This window comes from Alexandromys fortis, unplaced genomic scaffold (assembly GCF_014885135.2).
Source record: "Alexandromys fortis isolate MF-2015 unplaced genomic scaffold, M_Fortis_MF-2015_v1.1 scaffold_31, whole genome shotgun sequence".
NCBI classification, from domain to species: domain Eukaryota; kingdom Metazoa; phylum Chordata; class Mammalia; order Rodentia; family Cricetidae; genus Alexandromys; species Alexandromys fortis.
This window is the reverse complement of record NW_026067974.1, coordinates 9,792,807-9,818,167: the sequence shown is the minus strand read 5'-3', so window position 1 is coordinate 9,818,167 and position 25,361 is coordinate 9,792,807. Positions and strand designations below refer to the sequence as shown.

Below are 25,361 nucleotides of genomic sequence, written 5' to 3'. Positions count from 1 at the left end.
GGAGGGAGGGAGGGAGGGAGGGAGGGAGGGAGGGAGGGAGAAAAAAAGAAGGAAAGAAAATAGTCTGGGCTGGAGAGATGGCTCAGAGGTTAAGAGCACTGACTGCTATTCTGGAGGACTTGGGTTCAGTTCTCAGCACCCACATGGCAGCTCACAACTGTCTGTAGCTCCAGTTCCAGGGGATCCACCACCCTCTTCTTACTGCCTCAGGCGTGTGTGTGTGTGTGTGTGTGTGTGTGCATATACATATATATGCATACATATACAGGGAAAACATAGACAAATAAGTAAATTTTTTAAAGAAAATAGTCTGAATACAGTGTTGTTGGTTCAGTGTTTAGAAGTAGATTTGGTAAAGCCTGGAATTGAATATGGCAAGTACTTGATGATTGTTTTTTTAGGTTTGGTCTAAAGGAATTTTTTTTTTACTTGCCAAGTCTTAACTGCTTTAGCAAACCCAATGATATTGTCTGGGAATTGAATCCAATGGCAGAGTGCTTGCCTAACTTGTAGCCCAAGCTTCTTAATCATAACACTGTGGAAGTGAAGGCAATAGAGTGAGAAATTCGAGGCCAGTTTCAGCTACATAGTGAATATATGGCCAGCCTGGGCTACCTGAGATGGTCTCAAATAAATAAATAAGGCCCTAGGTTCTATCTTCAGCACCACATTGAAAACAAAAAATAATTACATGGGTAACTCAATTAAAATACATAAACATTGATCTTAATACCTAACTTCAATAAAGGTTTAATTAATATATTAGCTTTAATTTTCTGTTCAGGTTTTTGTAGATACCTGCTTTATGACTGGTTCTTTTGGTAAATGTTTGACTCACTCAGCATTTTCCCATGCTTTCCTTCTTATTTGATCTGTTCCTGTTTTTAGATATTTAAAATAACATTTTTCAGAATCTTAACTTTGAGGATTATAAATTTAATTTGCATTTTCTACTGAACAGAGCAGATGGCCAATATGGAAAGAATACTGCATCTGACATTATTTTACTAGGAGAACTTAAAAGAAATTGGTCTCTGAAAAAGAGTACCTGTGTTTAAAAAAAAAAAAGTCAACAAAACAGTAAGGTTTCATGGTAAACCGCAATCCTTAAAAATAGGAAATCTGCAGTAGAAAAGGCAAGCAGTATGCAATTATAGCTTGCAGTCCCCGCTATGATATAGCATGAGACACAATGCCAAAACATGAAGGGAAAAGAATGCAGACTAAAGCCAAACACTGAAAATACTTCCTATAAGCAAGAGAGTTTATGTTTAAAGTTCAATTCTGGTCATTGGTGTTACTCAAACATAGCAACTTCTAAAATTAAATGATTCCTATAGATCTTCAGGATTATATAAGCATTTTATTATGTAAAGAGTAAATGTAGAGAAGTGGTGGTTATATTATGTAAGGAGTAAAACTGGAGAAAGTGGTGATATTCAAGAGTGTCTTCCCCTACCACACATACCATTTTTAGTGAATGCCATTTGTCCTTACAGGAATGTTAACAATGTGTTGTCATTTTAAGAAAACAAACTATTTAGGGGAAATAAATTATACACTTCTTGTCACTATAGTTCAAACAGCATCTTACTGAGAATTAGGTTTTTTTAAAAATTGTTTTCAATGTCATGAAACAGAATCCTACACCTTATTAACATACATGCCCTGCGAAATATCTTAGAGAAGGAGAGATAGTTCAGTGACTAAGAGCACCGGTTGCTCTTGCAGAGGACCTGGGTTTGGTTCCCAGCACCCACATGGTGGTTTGCAAGTCTGTAACTCCAGTTCCAGGGGATCCAATGCCCTGTACACATAGCATGTGTCAGTGAAACACTCATACATAGAAAAGTTAAATAAAGCCAAGTGTGGTAGTGCATACCTTCAATTCCAGTACCCAGATGCAAAGGCAGGCAAATCTCTATGAGTTCAAGGCTAACCTGATCTACACTTCTAGTTTCATGACAAACAAGGTTACATAGAGAAACTCTGTCAAAAAAAAAAAAAAGTATAACTCTTTGGATCTTTGGAGAGAGATAGGTATTTAATCCAATCTGTATAATTTATGATAGCAAAACTGATACTGACTTGTAACCTCTGAAATTTTAAATACTTAATGACATTTAAGAGAAAAAAATTTTTTAGACAGAAAATATATAGCTCTAGCTGGCCTGGAACTCAGTATGTAGACCAGGCTGGCCTCGACTCACAGAGATCCTCCTGCCTCTGCCTCCCAAGTGCTGGAATTAAGGGTGTGCACCACCACTACCTGGCCAACATACTTAATTTTAAGGAAACGTTGTACTAGGCTGTTGCAGAATATTACTTTAATTATCTAAAGTTGTGTTACATTTGTTTATGCTGCCTTTGTTTAACTATGTAAAGATGTGTTGCTATTTCACCTTGCCTGCCTAAAGTACCAGATTGGTTTAATAAAAAGCTGAATGGCCAACAACTAAGCAGTAGAAGGATGGGGGGGGGCTGACAGGCAGAGAGAAAAGTAGGAGAAGGAATCTAAGGGAGAGAGAGAGATAGAGTGCACATGAGAGAGAAAGAGAGTGAGATGCCCAGGGCCAGTCAGGCAGTTAGCTGCCAGAAGTAGGACAGACAGGAAGAAACAGGAAAGTAGGAAAAAAAAGAATGAAAGATAGCTAAAAATCCCTGAGGCAAAATGTAGATGAAGAGAAACAAGTTAAAATAAGTTTTAAGAGGTAGTGGGACAAGCATAAGATAAGGCCAAACATTCATAACTAACAATAATAGGTCACAGTGTCATGATTTGAGGGCTGGCAGTCCAAGAAAGTCTGCTACACTATGCTGTTGATAAATTTAATTAATTTCAATGTTGTCATTTTTTTCTTATGTCTCTCTCCTTTCTCAGGTCTACTATTTAAAAGATGCACCTTGCTGCTTCCCACCAAGGACAGACTAAAATACATTCACAAGATACTCTCAGAAGTAAGATCATATACCAGAATTAGTTCACAATCTTGAGTTCTAGTAAAGATAACTTATCACTAATGTCAAATATTATTTATAAGCCTATCTTTTAAAATTATTATATGTATGAATGTTTTGCATATGCATCATGTGTGTACCTGGTGCCCATGGAAGCCAAAAGAAGGCATCATATCCCCTGAAATTGGATCTACAGGCAGTTGTGAGTCACCATGTCAATGCTGGGAATCAAACCTGGATCCTCTGCAGGAAAGCAAATGCTCTTCACTGAGCCAGCTCCAGCTCCAAACCTATCTTTTAAAAACAGGATTTATTTTATTTTTTAACTGCATGTAAGTGTGTGTTTCTATTTATGTGTGCCAATGGAAGTCAAAAGATGTCATATTTTTTGTTTGTTTGGTTTTTGGTTTTTTTTGTTGTTGTTGTTTTCAAGACAGTATTTCTCTGTGTAGCCGTGGCTGTCCTTGAACTCACTCTGTAGACCAGGCTGGTCTCGAACTCACAGCACAGAGATTCTCCTGCCTCTGCCTCCTGAGTGCTTGGATTAAAGGAGTGTGCCACCACTACCCAGCTAAAAAATGTCAGATTTATAAATTAAAGCTTATCATATCTATGTACATTTAGAGAAAGCATATGGAGAGATGACTCAGTGGTTAAGAGTGCATACTACTCTTGAAGAGGACTCAACTTTGATTCCCAGTACCGTAGTGGGGTAACTCCCAATCTTCTGTAACTCCACTGGCAGGTGATCAAACACCTTTGGTCTATGCAGGCACCTGTACACACCTACACACACACACACACACACACACACACACACACACACATACAGATAATTAAAATGAAGCTGGCCGGTGGCGACTCAGACTTTTAATCCCAGCAGCAGTTTTAGCTGTCCTGGAACTCGCTCTGTAGCCCAGACTGGCCTCGAACTCACAGAGATCTGCCTGCCTCTGCCTCCCAAGTGCTGGGGTTAAAGATTTGCACCACCACTGCCCAGTTGGCAGTCCTCTTCTTCCCATGGATTCCAAGATTGAGATCAGGTTCTCCTGCAACAAGCACTTTACTCACTGAGCTGCCTCTCTCACAGTCACCAAAGTTATTTAAAGTGCTGATTTAGAGGCTGGGTGGTGGTGGTGCATGCCAGAGGCAGGAAGATCTCTGTGAGTGAGTGTGGGGCCAGCCTGGTCTACAGAGCGAGTCCCAGGACAGCCAGGGCTACACAGAGAAACACTGCCTCAAACAAAACAAAACAAAAAGGGTGACATAGGGGCTGGTAAAACAGCTCAGTCCATAGAATGTTTGCTTATAATTTGGTCCCTAGCACCTCTTAAACTAGGTACAATGGCACAGGCCTGTAATCCCAGCAATCAGGAGGCAGAGGCTGAGGATCTGGAACTCACAGTTCAAGGCCAGGCTAGACTACTAGAGACCTTGTCTCAAAAATAAAGCAAAGCAGTCCTTATGAGCCACCATGGAGTTGGCTGAGGAATCAGATAGGTACAGCTTTTCCTCTTCTCTTTCTCCCAGATGTGGGGCAGAGCCTCAGCAGGCTTTTTGAATCCTGTGGGCTTCCTTTCTTTTTCTCTGAAGCTGGCTGCTCTCCATTGGTTGTCTGCATGTGGCTGACCTCCATGCCAACTTAAATGGCATGACTTTTCTTCTTTCTCTCCTCTCCTCTCCTCTCCTCCTCAGCTGCTGAGATTTATAGCTTGCATGCCCTGAGTGTTTTTCTTTTAAACTTTAATAAGATTTAAAAGGGAAAAAAACTAAAGATTTAGGTATTTTATTAAAGTGAAATAATTTCTAAATGTTAAAATCTTTATGTAAGTGTACTAAACAATAAAGATTTGGGATTTTTGTTTTGTTGTGCTGAGATTAAAACCTGGGCCTCTTGTACTCTTGTATGCTATATAACTATAACTGACTTATACCCTTAGGCTGAAATTGTGTGTGGGTGGTGTTTGTTGTTGTGTGTATTCATACCTGTATATCAATGTCATGGCCACAGTTGATGTCAGAAAACTTATTGACATTTTTGTTCTTGTTATTTTTTTTAAGATTTATTTATTATGTATACAACATTCCTTCTATGTATGCTTGCTTGCCAGAAGAGGGCACCAGATTTCATAACAGATGGCTGTGAGCCATCATGTGGTTGCTGGGAATTGAACTCAGGACCTCTGGAAGAGCAGTCAGTGCTCTTAACCTCTGAGCCATCTCTCCAGCTTGTTCTTGTTATTGAGACTGACCTCAAACACAGAGCTCTACCTGCCTCTGCCTCCCAAATGCTGGGACTAAAGGTATATGCCACCAAACTTGGCTCTCCACTTTATATCTTTTAATAAGATTTTTTTATTCATATGAATGTTTTGCCTGAGTGTATATATGTGTACTATGTACATGCCTGGTGCATACAAAAGTCAGAAGAAGGCAAAGGTTCCCCTGGAACTGGAGTTTATGAATGGTTGAGTCATCATGTGGATTCTGAGATCCGAGCACAGGTCCTCTACAAGAGCAGCAAGTGCTCTAATCTGCTGAGCCATTCTTCCAGCTTCTCAACTTTAAGGGTTTTTTTTTTTTTATTGTTTTGGGAGGAGAGGTTTTTTGTTTTTTTGGTTTGGGTTTTTTATTTCTGAGACAGGGTTTTATTATGTAGCCTTGGGGAGCCTGGAACTCTATGTAGACCAGGCTAGCCTCAAACTTAGGGAGATCAGGCTGTCTCTGCATCTCAAGTGCTGGGATCAAAGGTGTGTGCAACCACACTTGACTCCAGCTTATGTTCTAGGAACACTTGTTGCTGAACCTGGAGCTCCAGCTTGCTGTTTCAGGTAGTCTGGCAGACCTGAAAGCCCTGGGGTCCAACTGTCTCTCTCCAAACCCATCCCTTAGCACTGGGTTACAGGCTCGCATTACCACACTCAGCTGTTATTAAATGGATGTTGGGAATTCTGCCTTCCTCTGCCTCACAAGAACTGGGACAAAGGTTGTGCCCACCATGCCCAGCACTAATTTTTTATTAATAATTTTTAAGTTAAAATGTAATCATATCATTCCCCCCTTTTCCTCTATCCCCTCTCATATACCCCCTTCTTTATCTCAAATTCATGCCTTCTTTTTCTTCTTCATACACGCACTCCTAAATATATAAATATAGCTTTCTCAGTCCATATACTGTTATTTGTATATACATTATTTTAGGGCTGACCACTCATTGGATAACCAGTTGGATGCCTCTTCCCTGGGGAAGGCTATTTCTCTTGCTACTAGCAATCCTTAGTTGCCTTTTTTGTCTAGGTTTGGGGTCCCATGACATTCCCCTTTCCCTGTCAGCCTGTCTATTAATGTCTTCCTTGTTCAGGTCTTACTTAGAGAGCCATGCTGATGAGACTTCATGGGTGTGGCTTCCCTGATATTTCTAGGAAACACTCTCACAGCAGAGTTCCTGTTCCCTTGACTCTCGCAATCTTTCCATCCCTTCTCCCTAGATGATCTCAGATTTGGTGCAGGAATTGTGTTGGAGATACATCATTTGGGGCTGGATACCACAGAATTCCCTGTTCCTCTGCATTTTGATTTGTTGAGATTTTCTGCAATGGTCTCTGTTGCAAAGTTTCTTTCTGTAATAAAAGCTAGACCCTGTCTCAATGTACCACCCATTGCCAGGCGTGGAAGTGCAAAGGCCTTTAATCTCAGCAGAGGGAAGTAGAGGCAGGTGGGTTTTTGAGTTCAAGGTCAGCCTGGACAGCCAGGACTACACAGAGAAACCCTGTCTCAAAAAATAAAAACAAAACAACAACAAAAAGGTATCTCCAGTAAACCGACTGTAAAGTTATTGTATAGATCCACTAACAGTCGCTCTCTTTATAGGTTTCCTGTTTTAAATTCAGCGGCTGTTCAGCTCCTTTGCAATGTTTAGGATTACCATGTTATGGCATATTTTTACAGGTACATTGTTTAATGAAAGAATGACTTTGAACTGTTAACAAGAAGAGTATGGAATTCCTATGTACATTAATAGAAGCTCTAGTAATCTTAAAGCAATATAACATTGTAAAAATTTGTTAAGAGTATATTTGACTTTTTTTTAACTAGTGAGAATGTTTAGCATTTACTTACTTTATACAAATGAACTTAAATTTTGTTTGTTTTGTGTGTGTGTGTGTGTGTGTGTGTGTGAGAGAGAGAGAGAGAGAGAGAGAGAGAGAGAGAGAGAGAGAGAGAGAAAGACCTGAGAATTGAGCATAGGTCCTTAGGCATACTAGGTAAGCACTTTATCTCTGACCTGCAACCCAAGCCACTAGCCATAGCAGACTAAAGGCACAGATGTGTGCATGTGTTTGTAATTTATTTCCTTAGTCATGGTCTCACTATGTGGCCCTGGCTATCCTGGAACTCATTATGTAAACCAAAATGGCCTCAAACTCAGAGATTTGCTGCCTCTGCCTTCCAAGTGCTGGGATTAAAGGAGTCCATCGTTACACCCAGCTTTTTTATGAGTATTTTCAGTTTAAATTTATGGACTAGTTTCTTTAGAAATCAGACTATTATTTCAGTAATATTTACTAATCTCTTTTAAGCAGATAAAAGTTAAAGGTGTCATTTATTAAGTTTTATACTATGTGCCAGACACTGTCCTAAACAGTCTTCATGAATTATCTAATTAAAACTTATAGCCACCTTAGGCTCTTACCACATCCCTCAGGACTACCCGAAAGTCATATGCTGTATCCCAGGCCGCCAGCACCCAGAGTCTAGGACCCTACTGACAATCTTACAAAATACTTCTTTACTTTTTTCCATTTGTGTTGTACTTTCTATCTTTGGATTAAGTATTAAGATATGCATTCATGTAAAATTCAAAAGGAACAAAATATTTAAAGTAAAAAGTCTTCCTCCCAGGCCTACCTCCCATCCTCTGATTTCCTTTCACCAGAAATAATCACTGCTTAGCAATTTCTCTCATTCTAGAAGGAATAAAGTTAAATCATGGGGTGCTGGGATTGAAGACTATTTTTGATGTGTGTAGGTCTGGAGAGATGATCAGCAGATACGGGTTGGCTGTTCTTCCAGGTTTAGTTCACAGTATGCATACAGTGACCAATAACCATCCCAGCTCCAGTTGAAGGAGGTCCTACAGCCCTCTTCTGACCTTCTTGGGCATCAGGCACACACATGGTACATATACATATATGCAAGCAAAACATTTATACACATAAAATAAATCTAAATTTAAAAAAAAATTGTATTTGTGTCACTGTAAGAGTGACAACTTGTAGGAGCTGTGCTGCCTCCAATGCACTGTACCTGATGAGCCATCTCACTGTCCCAGAGATTATTATTTAAACCACTGAAATCCAGTTATTTTAAAAACTTATATGGGAGGCTAAGCGTGTGGCGAACACCTTTAATCCCAGTACTCAGGCAGAGGCAGAGGCGGAGGAGAGGCAGAGGCCAGCCCAGTCTACCTAATGACTTCTAGGTCAGTCAGGGTTGTAAATAAATAGTAAAAAGTAGATAAACAATTAATAAAGTACATGATTAATGAATGTATATAATTGTATGCTTTTTAAATCTACGTTTTATATGTTTGTATATTTTTATATGTTCCAGACAGTTATTAAATTTTGTCTTTTTTCATTTATTGAAAAACAAGCAAGTTATAATTAATTGCCATATTAACATAATATCATTATCAGTTGTAAGCAATATCGAAATGGCAGGTGTAAAAGTCTTAGACAGTTACTGTAAAACCAAGCCACAGAGGCTGAAAGACAATCCAGTAGGTGAAAGTAATGGACGTGTAAGTTCGAATCCCCAGCACCCCTGAGTAAGAAGCTTCCATTGTCATGGTGACCTGTAATCTCATCCATGAGGCTTGCTGGCTGCTAGCATAGCCAAAAACTACAAGTTCTAAGTTTGCTGAGGGAGTGTCCCAAAAAAATAGGAGCATGTAGAGGAAGACACCTGACACCCTTCTGTGCTGTATGGGTGGGCTCTTTGGTCATATACACACATATACACAAAAATTAATTAATAGTTTAGAGTGTGATTTAATTTCAGTTTAAAAACTGATTCACAAAACCAGGACTAGAGTCCCATTACTCAAACTTCCTACAGGCAGAGCTAGGGTTTGAGGCCACTCATAGCACAGTGGAGAGAGAGATACAAACTGAGAGAGCTATAGAGATCGGCTAAGAATACTTGATGTTCTTGCAGAACACCAAAGATTGGTTCCCACAATTGTCTGTAGCTCCACTCTTCTCGCTTCCACAAGCACCTTCACTCATATGACATAACCTCACAGAGACACATACACATCAATAAAAATAAATTTATAGAAACCTTAAAATTTTTCTGGGTATTTGTGGCACATGAACTCAGGAGAGGCAAGCAGATCTCTGAGTTCGAGGCCAGCCTGATCTACATGGTGAGTTCCAGGAACTTGAAAAAAAAAACAATAAATAAATAAGTAAAACTTTCTTCTAATGAAAAAGAAACGAGATTTTGGAGAATTTCTAGGTTGTGACTATATAGATTTCTTGTGAATTGAGAGCAAAAATTGCACATCACGTAGATCATATACTACAAACAGCCTGTTGTTCCTAGGAAGTAGTGGCTCACCCTTCCCCTCTGTGTCTGAACCTGTGCAATGTTTCTTCTGTTTTCCTCAGACATTAACAGCAGGTTGGGATGACCTCGAGTGCCACCGTGTTTATAACTTCTTATGTGAGCTGACTAATCTCTCCCGTAAGATGCAGACTGTTGTCTGTAACAAAGCAGGTAAAGAACTTCACTTCAAAGATAATATTGTATAGAAATGAAATGTTAAGAAGAGGTAGTGTTCAAAAGTATACATAAAACAAGTCGTGGATGGGTGGGCTGTAGCTCAGCTGGTAGTGGGTTCGATCCGATCCCCAGCACCACAGAAACTAGGATAGTCTACTTCCTGTTCGTCATTTCTCTGGCAACATAGAATGGACAGGGACAAACTCTAAATCCAAGATGGTGATTTTTCTGGGGAAAGTGATTGGAATTGATAAACTAAAAACTCAACATTTCTAATATTTATTTATTTTAAAACCCCAAAGCAAACATAGATATAAAACTTTGACTAAATTACTTGATTTGTATACTGTATTTCTCATTCTATTTTTACTTTTCTGTCAACTTGAAACATTTCACTTTTTAAAAAAGTGATGACTCAGGCCGTGTTGGTGCACGGCTTTAATCTCAACACTTGGGAGGCAGAAGCAGGCAAATGTCTGTGAATTCAAGGCCAGCCTAGTCTACGGAGGGAGTTCCAGGACAGCTGAGGCTACGCAGAGAGAAACCCTGTCTTGACCCCCCCCCAAAGAAAAGGTGATGGATAAAAAGGCAGATTTATTTATGTCTTTGCCTGTTATGTCTCATTATGTTTCTTTCCTGCTGAGGATTGAACCTAGGATATTGAATGTGGTACAGTCTACCATTGGGCAACATTCCTAGCACTAAGAGTGTTCCTAGGGTACTGAATGTGGTGGGGTCTACAATTAGGCTACTTCCCTAGCATCAAGAGTTTCACTATAGTGGCTCAGAGGTTAAGAGAACTGACTGCTGTTCCGGAGGTCCTGAGTTCAATTCCCAGCAACCACATGATGGCTCACACCCATCTATAATGAGATCTGGTGCCCAGAACCCTATATACATAATAAATAAATTTAAAAAAAAAAAAGAGTTTCACTATAGCCGGGCGGTGGTGGCGCACGCCTTCAATCCTAGCACTCCGGAGGCAGAGGCAGGCGGAGTTCGAGGCCAGCCTGCTCTAGAAGAGCTANAACAAAAAAAAAAAAAAAAAAAAAAAAAAAAGAGTTTCACTATGTAGCACAGGCTGTCCTCCAACTTAATATGTAGGCACTTAATATGTAGGCCATTATAGCTTCAAACTTACAATCCTCCTGCTTTGACTTGATAACACATTTTTGGGTTTTGTTTTGGGGGTTTTGTGGGGTTTTTCTGGTTTGGTTTGGTTTTTTGAGACAGGGTTTCTCTGTCGCTTTGGAACCTGTCCTAGAACTAACTCTGGATCTGGCTGGCCTCAAACTCGCAGAGATCCGCCTGCCTCTGCTTCCTGAGTGCTGGGATTAAAGGCGTGCGCCACCACTGCCTGATGATAACACAATTTCACATGCATTTCCTCTGATAAAAAACTTCTTCCTAACATATTCAAAATAAAATCTGAGCTATATAAACTAGCCTCCAGATTCTGGTCCCCACCTACTTTCTCAAACTCATTGTACAGACCTTTAATCCCAGCATTCAAAAGGCAGACTCAGTGAATCTCTGTGAGTTTGAGGCCTGGCTGGTCTATGTACTGAGTTCCAAGATAACCAGAGCTACACAGAGAGATTCTGTGTCAAAAATAATCAGACTTCCTGTCTACTCTTTTAGTCTGACCTGAGCATATTGTTCTTTCTGTTCACTGTGTCTCCAATGCCCTTGATGCCTTTGTTGTATCTCACTGGGAACCTTTTTCATTTTCTCATTTTCCTAATACTATTTTTCTATCTCATGCCTTAAGAGTCAATTTGGGGTCTGGGCATATAGTTCAGGTGGTGGTAGAATGCTTTCCTAGCCTGCCCCAACACTAAATAAAACTGATCGTGATGATACATGCCTATCACCCCAGCACTTCGGAGTGGGAACCAGGTGGGCCAGAAACTCACAGTCATCCTTAGCTATATACTGAGTCCAAGGCCAGCCTGGGATACAGGAGACCCTGTCTAAATATATAAATCTAAAATTATATAAGATTCTGATAAAATTGAGTATGGATTTGACTTAACCATTATTCAAAGTATTGAAACTAAATAAGGAAAGTAAGCACAAGAAGAAAGCCAAACTCTAAAGTTAGGGCACCTTTTACTTCTTGGTGACTTCCTGTTTATACACTCAGTTTATGATCTCTCTTTTAACCACAGTGGTTAACACCTGGCTCTGATCACTATCCACTATGGAACTTACCTTTCTAAAAAAAAAAAAAAATGATTTACAACTTTTTATCTATAGGAAGTGCCCGAAAGCTGGAGTTAAGGATTAGACTATTCTGTAGAAATGTCCTCCTTGATCACTGGACACAACGAAGTGATTCTGCATTTTGGTTGACTCGAATATTAAAACCATGGCCAATGGTGAATCAGGCAAGATTGCTATATATTATCTTTGGACCAACATCTCCTCAGGATGGTAAGCACCATTTTTTTTTTCAGGGATGTATGTTATATACCTGGTTAATTACTTTTTTTAATTTTATTTTATTTATTTATTTGTTGAAAAAAAATTGCCGCCTTCTCCCCGCCTCCCACTCCTCTCCCCCCCCCCCCCCCCCCCCCCCCCCCCCCCCCTCCTCCTCCCCCTCCCCTACTCCTCTCCCCAGCCCCCCACTCCTCTCCCTGTGGTTAATTACTTTTACTTTAGAAAGGCTTTTAAAAACTCTACTGGCTGATGCACAGTTTTAGTCCCAGCACTCCTCAGGAGGTAGAGCAGCAGGTCTCTGTGAGTTCAAGGCCAGGCTATTCTACACATCTTTTTACCACTCTAGAGGCAATGGGACCTGGAAGAATGAAACCTAAAAATGAGGCAGACTAAAATCTCACACAATAGCCAACTTTATTCAGAACATCAGACAATTTCTAACTCTGAGGGTTAAGAAGAGTCACATGAAGCCAGGCAGTGGTGGTGCAAGGTTTTAATCCCAGAACTCAGGAGGCAGAGGCAGGTGGATCTCTGTAAATTCAAGGCCAGCCTGGTCTACAAAGTGAGTTCCAGGACAGCCAGGGCTGTTACACAAGAAACCCTGTCTCGAAAAGAAGATTTACATTAGTAAAGTGTTGTATCACAAGGACAAGCCATACATGGTAAAAACATGTTTTTCCACAGAGGCATATAAACAAATAACAGTTTCTATTTGTAATGAATAATCTGAAATAAACTCACTTCTGTCGCTACACCTGGGAAAAGCATGAAAACATATCCCAAGAAAAATTTCATACTTTTGAAGAAACTGAGTCACTCGGCTTGTTTGTTGGAGTTTTCTCACAAGCACTCAGAACTCTTCTCACATGACTCCATTCTTGGACTGTATTCCAACACATAGAGTTCCAGACCAGTCAGAGATGCATAGTGTCTTAGGGTCTATAGCTGTGTAGGGACACCATGGCCACGGCAACTCTTATAAAGGAAAGCATTTCATTGGGGCTGGCTTACAGTTTCAGAGATTTAGTCCATTATCATCATGGCAGGTGGTGTCCAGGCAGACACAGTGCTGGAGAAGGAACTGAGAGTTCTACATCTTGATTCTCAGACAGTAGGATGTGAACTGTGTCACACGTGGGCATAGCTTGAACATATAAGACCTCAAAACCTGCCTCCACAGTTCACACTTTCTCCAACAAGGCCACACCTCTTAATAGTGCCACTCCCCATGGGCATTCAAACCCATGCATCTCTGGGGGTCATACCTACTCAAACCACCACAGTAAGACTTTTTCTCAAAAATAAATAATTACCATCTATTTATTATTTATTTTGTATATGTGTAATGTGCATGTCTGTGGAGATCAGAGGACAAATTGCAGGCATCACTTCTCACTTTTACTGTGGGATTCTGGGATGGCCGTTAGGTCATTAGGTTGACAGCAAGCATCTTTACACCTTTACCTACTGGGCCACATTGCAGACCCTGGGAAGGTCTTTTGTCTTTACTCAGCTTCATCAGTGCTAGTTTAAAATGTGCTTCACAGTTTCAAAACATACCGCATTAACTTGTGCATACCCCGAGCTTCAAGACAGGAATTGTTCTTCTCTTAGTCAAAACCAGGTATATTCCTGTCCTCCCCCCTTTCTTTTTTTGAGAGAGGGTTTCTCTGTAGCCCTGGCTGTCCTGGAGCTCACTCTGTAGACCAGGCTGGCCTCAGACTCACTGATCTGCCTGCCTCTGCCTTCCAAGTGCTGGGATTAAAGGCGTGGGCCACCATACCTGACTGCTTTTCCATCTTAAACATTAGTGTAACTCAAGGTTATATTTGCAACTTGAAGGGGCTAATGATACTAAAAAACAAAACAGTGGTCCAAATTGATGATTTATTTAGTGTTAGGTTTTCAGATTCATAACTTTTTTAAAAGTTTATTACCTAGATTGTGCTTACATTAGTGTCAAAATTTATCTTACCTTTCCTTATTCCACTTTTATCAATAGATAACCAGTTTTAATGCATATTGGTTAGCAGCCAGGACTTTTATTTTAAAATGAAAATGTTGTTGTGTATAAGCTGCAGAGAAGATTGTGAGAGATAAATAAATAGAAGATGACTGAGCTGCTCTGTTGTGATATAAATGTTTGAAAGATACTAATAGAAGCAAGCTCCTTTCTAGAAGGATACCAATAGATTTGACTTGATTTTAGTAAAATTATAGCAGTTGATATTCTAATCTGTATTATAGGGTAATATCTTTGAACTAAAAACACTGTTCTTTGAGGCTGGGAGATAGTTCAGTACTTAATGTGCTTTCTGTGCAAACATGAAGAACTGACTTTGGTCCCCAGTACCCAGGTAAAAATCTGGGTGTAGGGGCTGGCAAGATGGCTCAGCAGTTAAGAGTACTACTAGCTGCTCATCCAGAGGACCTGGGTTTAATTCCCAGAACCCACATGGCGGCTCACAACTGTCTATGACTCCAGTTTCAGGGGATCCGGCATCCTCACACAGATAAACATGGAGACAAAACACCAGTGCACATAAAATAAAAATAAATTAAAAAAAAATCTGGGTGTAATGGCTTGCACTAGTAACCCAGCACTGAGGATGCAGCAATGGGCATATCCCTGGGCCTCCCAGTCATATTAACCTGAGAAGTGAGCCCCAGGTCCCAGTGAAAGACTCTGTCTCAAAAAACCAAAAATAAAAAAGTGAATGATTCTTAAGGAAGGACACCCTAGCTTTCATATGCATGGACACTCACACATGAGAAGAACAAAACAAATAATAAATAGATAAAAGCACTGTTCTTTTGTTTTGTTTTGAAGCAGAATTGGGGCTTAATAAAGATATGTTAAACCAGGCAGTGGTGGCACACTCCTTTAATCCCAGTACTCGGGAGGCAGAAACAGGCGGATCTCTGTGAATTTGAGGCCAGCCTGGTCTACAAGAGCTAGTTACAGGACAGGCTCCAAAGCTACAGAGAAACCCTGTCTCAAAACAAATAAATAAATACATGTTAATATAAAGGGTTGGAGAGATGACTCAGTGGCTAAGAGCACTGACTGCTCTTCCAGAGGACCTAGGCTTGATTCCCAGCACCCACATGGTAGTTCAAAACTATCTGTAACTTCCATACCAGGGGATTCTGACTTCTGCTGGCACTAGGTGTACATGTTACATAGACATATATGCAGGCAAACATTCATACACATAAAATAATATAAGCAAAACCTCTATAATCCCCAGTAACAAAAATTTAAATTAAAAATATATGTTAATATAGGCTTAAGCAGAGACTTAAGAGAACTCTTTCTTAGAAGAAAGTAACATGGTAACCTGGGTGTGGGTTCTCAGAGAATTGTTGAAAGGAAAACTTACCAGAGCATGGGTACAAGCTCCTCAGGAGAGAGGCACAAACACACTGTTCTGCAAGTTCAAGTTGCTTGGTTTAGAAATTGTTGCTGTGTTTCATCACAGTTAACAAGAAACTCAAATTTATGATGATATTAGAATTTACATTTTAATGGTGAATGTAGTTTATGTAAGTAATAGGATTGTGTAATCCTTTCCATTCTAAACAAATCCTGAAGTCTTTTTCACAAAACTATCTATTCTGTCATAGCCTACTTATTGTTTCAATCCAGGGCAGGTGATTTGGCAGGAAATGGTGGAAGGGCCCACAGATGAATCCAGTCTGAAAGGCTTGGCTAATGCCATTAAGCTGCTGTATGAAACAGGTACCAAAGAGTGGACAGCAGATGATGTTATCAGTCTTGTAGATGAACTCTCAGGTAAAATGTATATTTACTAATATAGAGTAATAGAAACTTATGCTTAGAATACAGCCATAAAATTATATAGAAAATCCCCTCGGTAACAATGAAGAGAGTATTAGAAATCACTAACTGCTCAATATGTAGTTTTAAGTATGTTTTGTTATTTACTGCTCTGAAACATTTTTAGTTTTATGTTATGTTTGTGTGTGTGTAGTATGTAAATACATGTGGTTTAAGAATCTGTTTATTTCAATTTGCAATTTTTTTCTTTTTTTTTAATAAATATTTTATTTATTACATATACAATACAGTGTTCTGCCGCCATGTATGCCTGCATGCCAGAAGAGGGCACCAGATTTCATAACAGATGGCTGTGAGCCATCATGTGGTTGCTGGGAATTGAACTCAGGACCTCTGGAAGAGCAGTCAGTNAATATTTTATTTATTACATATACAATACAGTGTTCTGCCGCCATGTATGCCTGCATGCCAGAAGAAGACACCAGATCTCATTTTAGATGGTTGTGAGCCACCATGTGGTTGCTGGGAATTGAACTCAGGACCCCTGGAAGAACAGTCAGTGTCCTTAACCTCTGAGCCATCTCTCCAGCCCCCAATTTGCAATTTTTTAAATTAAATTTGTTCTTTGGCAATTTCATGCATTTATATATTCTGATTACTCTTGCTCTTTGCCCTCTTTTAGCTCCCTCCCCCCATAGACTCCCTTCCTCCTCCCTATAAGACTTTCTCTCTATCATGTCTTTTTGTTTTGTGACTCACTAAGTTTAACCAGGTCTGTCCACATGACCACGGCTATGGAACTGTCACCCAGAGCCTGGTAGACTCCCCAGTGGGTACACAACTGAAACAATGTCTACCATTGCCATAGCATCCATCAAAGCCAACAGTTCTCCAGGAGGGATTCAATTCCCAATTTTATATACAATATAATTAGGTCACTTCATAGTTTAATGTGTTTTCTTGCTCTAATTTACAAGTTCTCACACATACATACCTTCTAGATTATATAAAAGTCCTCTGGTGCTGTAGGGGAGGGTTAAGTAGTTACTCTGACGTTTACAAAGGCTTTGTCCTTAAATGTCATGTCACTTTGCCTGCTGAAGAATGTGTAGAAAAATTGATTTGACTCAGCTATGGCAGCACAATGGTAAACACCATGACATGGGGTGATCCCTGTCTCTGGCTGAATGCTGTAACTGAAAAACTAAAATATGACAGACATGGTGGCACACACCTCTAATCCAGCACTCATGAGGCAGAGACAGACAGATCTCTGAAGCCAGCCTGATCTACAGCATAAGTTCCAGGACAGCCAGGAAACACACAGAAACCCTGTCTCAAAAAGGAAAGAAAGAACAAACCTAAAACATTGTTTCTGAGTATTTCCCTTGGCACTAATTACATTTCCAATAAGTAATATAATATTGAATGTGTTTAAAGATGTTTACTACAGCAATTGTGTAATTTATCATTAAATAACTGTTCTTCCTCTTATAAAAGTGGTTCCCAGGGAGTGGCTTCTGGAGAATAATGCACGCCTCCTAATCCTGAGCGGGAACAACATCTGCTTCACATTCATGGCTAGTAAAGCTGTGAACGGAAGGGCCATTGAGCTGGCAAGGCTCATAGTCTTTTTGGCTTTGGTAAGTAAAAACTAAGGTTTTCTCTGACAAGTTATTTAGCATTCATTTGACCCAGCAATGGAGCTGCTTCTCTGGTGCTTACAAAGCCCCAGCCTCCCCTCCCCCCCATCTCTCATACACACACACACACACACACACACATACACACACACACACACACACACAGAGTCTACCAGGAACTGAGATTTAGAGAAAAAATTATTAAAAAATTAAATATTGCTGGGCAGTCGTGGCATACACCTTTAATCCCAGCACTCAGGAAGCAGAGGCAAGTGGATCTCTGTGAGTTCGAGGCCAGTCTGGTCTACAAAGGGAGTTCCAGGACAGGCTCCAAAGCTACAGAGAAACCCTGTCTCGAAAAAAAAAAAAAAAAGGAAGGAAGAAAGAAGAAACTCTGTCTTGAAAAACTAAATAAAATAAAAATATTACATATTAAAGTACATATTTTATTTGTTTGTTTTTGGTTTTTGAGACAGTCTTATTTTGCCCAGGTTGGCCCCAAACTCACTACGTAAGCAAAGGTGACCTTGAATTTGAGTGCTGGGATTACGCACGCCAACCCACACCATCTTCCGCACTTACTGAGCATTTCCCAGTGTGGACTCAGTGGGGTATCTTAGTCAGTAAACTGCTACTTCGTAAGCTGTCATTGTCACCACCACTTTAAGCTTTACAGCTTTTTTCATGTGAAGACCGATAGTAGTGCTTTGTGCTTGTGACTCAGGTGTGTGAGAAGGAGCTGTACTGCATGGACTGGACAGTGAAGATGATGCAAAAGGTCTGCAAGGTCTTCAGCACTGCAGCAGAGAGAAAGAGCTTCCTGCAGAGTGTGGCCAATGCCTTTGCCTGTATCACCATGGAAATGCTGCAGCCTATCATGTCTGGTAAGTGAGAGTGTAGGCAGCACATAGGAGTGAGTGATAGTGCCTTCAGTGCACACCTATGGTCCATCTACTTGAGCCTGAGCAAAAGATCTGAAGTTTGAGCCAGCCTGGACTACATAGTGAAACCGAGCCTGGGAGATTAGGAGATTGATTTTGGTTTTGTGAGATAGGGTGTCTGTCTTTCTGTCTGTCTGTTTCTCTCCTCTCTCTCTCTCTCTCTCTCTCTCTCTCTCTCTCTCTCTCTCTCTCATCCTGGCTGACATGGAATTCGCTTGAACTCACAGATAGGTAACTGCCTCTGCCTTCCAAATTCTGAGACTAGAGAGACTACCATGTCCTGGAAACTAGCTCTTTTTTTTTTTTTAATTTATTTATTATGTATACAATATTCTGTCTGTGTGTATGCCTGCAGGCCAGCAGAGGGCACCAGACCCCATTACAGATGGTTGTGAGCCACCATGTGGTTGCTGGGGAACTCAGAGCCTTTGGAAGAGTAGGCAATGCTCTCAACCTCTGAGCCATCTCTCCAGCCCTGGAACTAGCTCTTGTAGACCAGGTGTGCACTGACCTCGGACTCATAGAGATCCACCTGCCTTTGCCTCCCGAGTGCTGGGATTAAAGGCTTGTGCCACCACTGCCCAGTTTACCCTTTTTTTAAAAAAAGCTTTTTTTGGAGCTCATACAAATCCACCTGCCTCTGCCTCCCAAGTGCTGGGATTAAAGTTGTGCACCACTACCACCTGGCTTTTGCTGTTGTCATTTCATTTTGCCTGCATTTGTGTCTGTTCACCATGTGCATGTCTGAAGGTTGTTGGATCCCTTGGAACTTTATAGATGGTTGTGAGTCACCAAGTGTGTGCTGAGAATTGAACCAGTGTCCTTTGCAAGAAGGTACTGGCTGGTGCTTTTGTTTTGTTTTTGTTTTTGTTTTTCAAGACAGGGTTTCTCTGTAGCTTTGGAGCCTGTCCTGGAACTAGCTCTTGTAGACCAGGCTGGCCGCGAACTCACAGAGATCCGCCTGCCTCTGCCACCCGATTGCTGGGATTAAAGTGTGCGTCACCCCCACCCGGCTCTGGCTGGTGCTCTTAACCAATTAGCCATCTCTCCAGCTCCTGATTAGCCCTGTGTTATAGATGAGGAAAAGGAAACACAGAAATAACCTGACTTTCCCAAGGTCATAAATTTAAAAATGATAAAGCTTAGACAGGTGTCCTTTCCTGTTTTTTCTCTAGTGTCTAATTTCATAGCTTTAGTGGTGACAGTCTGGTTTAGTAAAGACCATCAACAAAAATTCTTCTCTTTAAATATTATTAGAAACACTTAGAACAACTTACATTCCTAAGCCATGTGCTCAGATGTTTAACTCTTTCCTCTCCCTGCTATCTGTTCCTGTATATATGTCACAGGAGAGCGCGATGACGATGACAGAGGCTTCCTGAATTTGTTCCATCTTCTGCATGCTCAGGCGAACTTCCATAAGGAGGTGCTGTATTTGTCCATGAATACTTCCTCTTCCTAAGTCAAGACCCTCGTCCCTTAAAGACTGTGTCACCAGACTAGTCCTTAGGAGAATGACGATTTTTCACATCCAAGGGTAGCACCTGTTGGACTTTTGACAATCTAATTAACCAGAAACTCCAGCTGCACAGGATTTTAGCTGTAACTGCTTTACTCTGATTAATGTTAAATAACAGCAAACCCAAGAATGTGCTGTGACTCTTCTAGAAAGTAAGCTCACAACAGGATGTTACGATGGTCAGAGTCTGCAGCTGCTCAACCTATTCGTGTGACTCTTTGAAGCAGGAGCTAATTCTGCTTTATTCAGAACAGATTCACAGTTGCTAACTAGTGCTATCTGTCATTTTGCTTAGGTTGAGCAAATATGGCACAAATGTTTGTGAGGATCTGTAATACTGTTTCAGAATGTGCTTTATGTAAGTCACATTCTTCACCACCTTCTCAGCATATGGTTACAAAATAAATCTTATATTTCATTTATAATTTGTATGAACTAACAGAATGCATACATATATGTAAATTTTATACATATAGACACATATACATATATTTTCTGCAAGACAATCATACAAAAGGTCTACAAAGAGAGGATCTTCAGATAATGGAATCATCTTGTAACTTCCCTGGGGATTAGAGCAGAGAATGCAAGCAGGAGATAAACATATGAAAGTAAATTCCCTGAACATCTTCACAAGTGACTCCCCTTCTTGGTAAGCCTGTCCTCCCTATCCCAGAAAGTAGGGTTTGATGAGGGAGCTGAAAACATACATGCTCAGAGTAGGCAGAGAGTGGAGACAGGCAGAATGAACCAGCCCGTTGAGTAGACTTACCCCTCCCTTCACTTCCACTTCCTAGGAAGGGACCTGTAATGCAGGGACTCTGGAGCTCTTGCTTTCTCTTCCCACCCCTGGCCTCAGTCACATTGCAAGGCTTTGTATGAGTAAAGGAGCACTCTACCTCTGAACTGGATCCCTAGTCCACCTACACCTTCCACTGGACTTCTTTTCCTCAAAACACTGGGAGATAAGGAAATTATCTTCAATGGCAGGGTGTAAAGAAAATTCATGAATTTTAACAAAAGGGCCCAGAGAATTTGATAGGACCGAGGAGCAGTAAAAATTGAGGAGAAATAAAAATTGTGATAATACCATCAATACAGAAGTATCAAAATTAATTGCCTTTGTGCTGTCCAATTATAATTCTACTGTAGGAAGAATTTTTTTATTTGAAGATTTGGGGGTGGGGGAAGAGTCTTGCTTTTATAAACCTCATTCATTTTCTTCTGCTCAGTTGAGGAAATGATCTGTCGCAATCAGCCTGGGCAGCTTTGGTAACAGCACCTACTAGAATACAAAGTAACACCTCAGAGCCCTTCATATTTCCTGTCTGTGATATTTCCATAACCACTTTGGAAAGATAACTATTTTTACTTCTGAAGCACTAATGATTTCAATGTGATCTTATCTTGAAAAGAAAAAAAATCAAATGTTACTATGAACAGTATTTTAAAGATTATACTTATTTATTTTTATTTATATTTTATTTTTTTATTTTTTATTTTTTGACTCAAGAGTTTCTCTACATACCACTAGTTGTCTTGAAACTCACTCTGTAGACCAGGCTCATCTCAAATTCACAGAGATCCGCCTGTCTTTGCCTCCTGCGTACTGGGATTAAAGGTTTATGCCACCACATCCGCCTCTAAAGATTTTGATAAATAGATTATTTCATTTTCTGGGGCTAAGAGCTGATTGTTCTTACAGAGAACTTGGGTTCAGTCCCCAGCACTCCCGTTCCAGGGGATCCATGCCTTCTTCTGGCCTCTGCAGACATACTTATGGTGCACATCCACCTATCCATCCATCTAGGCAAAACACTCGTACACATAGGATAAATAGAAATCTTTTTCTAAAAGATAATTTGATTTTCTTAGAGACAGAAATGTGTAATTATGAAGTTTGCTTTAATTCCTTGAATGACATATAAGTTTTCACCAAAGTCATTTTTAGAAATTTTATCAAAGAAGCTTTTGTTTTGTTTTGTTTTGTTTTGTTTTTTGAGACAGGATTTCTCTGTAGCTGTGGAGCCTGTCCTGGAACTAGCTCTTGTTGACCAGGCTGGCCTCAAACTCACAGAGATCCTCCTGCCTTTCCCTCCCGAGTACTGGGATTAAAGGTGTGCGCCACCACTTTTTTTCTCTCTCTAAAAAGTAAATTGACAAGTTTTTCATGTAATTGTTAATAGACAAAATAAATTTGGAAACAAATTTGTGATTTCCACAATTGTGATCCAGTTGATTTTGCTGAGTACATTTATCATCAGAACTAAAGTGATTTTGAGTTTTAAAGAGGATGTTAACTGAAGGAAGCATTTGTTCAGGGGGATAAGTAACAGGCCGTCTAATTAACCACAAAATAATGGAGCCTTTGAGAGTGAGGAGCCCAGAGCACTAGGACTGACTAGACTAGGACGGCCACAAAACACTGCGCCCATTTTCCACCAGAGACACAATGTCTCCCGTCTCTCCCACACCACATCAGTCTCCACGATCACTGGAGACCCAGGGTCCCAGCATGCCTTTCCTTTTCCCAGGGCTCCCCTTGGCCTCCTTTGGCTTTGGTTTCTAGGGTGGGCTTTCCTTTTCCATCACAATACTGCTCCTGGTTGTTGGTGGTGTACACACAACATAACTACTTGTTTTAGAACTGAAGTTTATATCTTGTGATGACTCTTTTAACCATGTGAACCCATAGATTCCTCTTACACTGTTGTGGATGACACCATCTGTCCCCTCAGTCGTATGTGGCAGTTGGTGGGATCCAGCCAAAATTCGGCACTGCTCCTCAGCAGCTGCTTCTGAGTTCCTTATCCTGGGCTGACTCCATGGCCCTTTCAGGACTTTGTTCCTAGGGTAACTGCTCACTTTTGGAGAGCAGAGCCAGCATGAGGTGCCCAGGAGAAGGTGTAATGGCAGAACAATTTTATGTCTAAGAAATAAACACGACGTCTTTGTGGGATTATTCTCAAGGTCAGCATCCTTATGTAAATAGTATTCAATCAAATGATTGCAGGCTTGAACATGCCTTTGACAGCCTCTGTGTGTTCTGGAAATCTTATTAGCAGTCCACTAGCCGTGTGCACTGTTATCTCAAAAGAACTGTGTTGTGTTAAATGTTTTTGATACCTAATATTGTATTTGCTAAATTTTATTTAATTCCTTATTCATTTTAATAAAATTAAGTTTAAACTGGAAGTATTTTGATTATGTTCAGAGTTTGTTATTATTCTAGTCATTAACTTTCTTGAAATGTACTTCTCTTTCTTTAAGCTGTTAATTTTTGTCTCTCTGTTTTTAGACAGGGTCTTACTATGTAGCTCTGGCTGGACTGGAACTATGTAGATCAGGCTGGTCTCAAACTCACAGAGCTCCTCCTCTGCCTCTGGAGTGCTGGAACTAAAGGCTCCTGCCACCACTGCCTGACTAAGCTATCAATTAAACTCTACAGTGATTTTAAAAACTGAATTTTAGAGCTTGGTTGTGTGCCTGTAATTCCAGCACTTGGGAGGTAGGGGCAGAGGCAGGAAGATTGCTGCTAATTTGAAGCCAACCTGATGTACACACCAAGTTCTAGTCCAGTCAGAACTGCATCCACAGCAAGACCTTGTCTCAAAACAAACTGAGCCCTGTTTTCAAACATTGGGGTGGGAGCCGAAGCCAGCACCTTGCACATCCCAGGCTGTGCCCTGTTCAGGAGCTGAGGAGGGAGCTCAGGGTCTCAGGCGTGCCGGACACCACTCTACTCCTAGGGTACAGTGCAGGCCCCAGGGAAGCAGACAGTTCTAATGTATCTATCTTATCCTTAATAGTATAACATCCAGAGATTAATAACTTCATTTGCTAGCAATTTCTCATAAACTGAGCAGTAATCTGTAAGTAGAACACTGTACACTGTTCTCTTTTAATTCAGAGAAATCTCCAAGCATTATTCCAATTGCTACTAAAACAGAGATATTAGAATTATCAGTTTAACGCACTTCCAAACCCCTAAGTAAATATGGTGTGTTACCAGTAACTGCCTGAAACTTCAAGATTTCAGTGTGTGTCTGTATCCCTTCCTTCAGTTGGGATGGAGGCAGATACAACCCTGGGCATTGCCCAAGATAGCTAAGTGATCCTTCTGTGTTTTAGTTGGGCATAGTGGTGCAAGCACTTGGGAGGCAGAGGCAGGTGGATCTCTGTGAGTTTGAGGCCAGTCTAGTCTACAGAACAAGTTCCAGGCTAGCCAAGGCTACACAGTAAAATCTGTTTTAAGAAAAGAATATTAAAATTAAGATGAGGTATTGATTCTAGGCCTAACAAAAGCCACGTTCAATAAATAGACAGTTTCCACCTCAGCTCTGCTAAAGTTTCTAAGGGAAAACGTTATTTATAATTTCAAGTTTAAATGATATGTTAAAGGATTTTAAATTTTGAATAATGCTAAATTTAAACATGTTTTTTGAAAAGCAAGATCTCTTTTCTGAAATTTAATAGATGTTTTCAGCCCCATTTCAAAGATAAACTTCCAGTTTGAATTCACACACTCAGAAAAATACATTGAAGGTATCTGGCTTTGCAGTGTTTCACTCCGTTATTAAACTTTCTTAGCATTTACCCTTTTAATAATTTTCCTAAAATAAATTATATCACTTTCTAGACTTTCATCAAAAAATATTAGTGTAGAGCCAGGTGGTGATGGTATGTGCCTTTAATCCCAACACTTGGGAGGCAGAGACAGGCAGATCTTTACGAGTTTGAGCCCAGCCTGGTCTATAGCGCAAGTCCCAGGACAGGCTCAAAAGCTACAGACAAACCCTGCTTCAAAAAAAAAAAAAACATTAAAAATTAATGTAATATTTCTTAGGATTATGTCATCTTAATTTTTTCAGCATAATTTCTAGTGATTTAGATCCATTTTACTGCATTGGCATGAGCCAGATTTAACTCCCATCTTTCTGGACATGATGGCACTGGAACAGAAATCTGTAAAATGTATACAAAATTTTATATTACACAAATAAAAATTTTAGTGTTAGGAGCTGGAGAGATGACTCAGCGGTTAGGAGCACTGGCTGCTCTTCCAGAGGACCTGGGTTCAGTGCCCAGCACCCACATGGCAGCTCACAACTGTCTGTAACTCCAGTTCCAGGGGATCTGATACCCTTCACATCAGTGCACATAAAATAAAGTTAAATAGCCAGGTAGTGGTGGCACATGCCTTTAATCCCAGTACTCAGGGAGGCAGAGGCAAGCGGATCTCTGTGAGTTTGAGGCCAATCTGG

At 40.4% G+C, this 25,361-nt stretch overlaps 1 protein-coding gene across 5 annotated transcripts in view; it reads left to right on the top strand.

The window, feature by feature from the left end:
* Positions 1–23,254, top strand: part of Fbxo47 (F-box protein 47) — a 30,372-nt gene extending 7,118 nt beyond the window's left edge. For 3 of the 5 annotated variants that reach the window (XM_050157080.1, XM_050157081.1, XM_050157082.1), the window contains 8 exons: positions 2,882–2,958; positions 6,829–6,906; positions 9,633–9,741; positions 12,007–12,183; positions 15,842–15,988; positions 17,495–17,637; positions 18,362–18,521; positions 19,928–23,254. In XM_050157080.1, the coding sequence (XP_050013037.1) occupies positions 2,882–2,958; positions 6,829–6,906; positions 9,633–9,741; positions 12,007–12,183; positions 15,842–15,988; positions 17,495–17,637; positions 18,362–18,521; positions 19,928–20,040 (1,004 nt within the window). In that variant the 3' untranslated portion in view covers positions 20,041–23,254. The remainder of the gene's footprint in view (positions 1–2,881; positions 2,959–6,828; positions 6,907–9,632; positions 9,742–12,006; positions 12,184–15,841; positions 15,989–17,494; positions 17,638–18,361; positions 18,522–19,927) is intronic. The other 2 variants (XM_050157083.1, XM_050157084.1) reach the window with 2 other exon arrangements.
* The last annotated feature ends 2,107 nt before the right edge of the window (positions 23,255–25,361 follow it).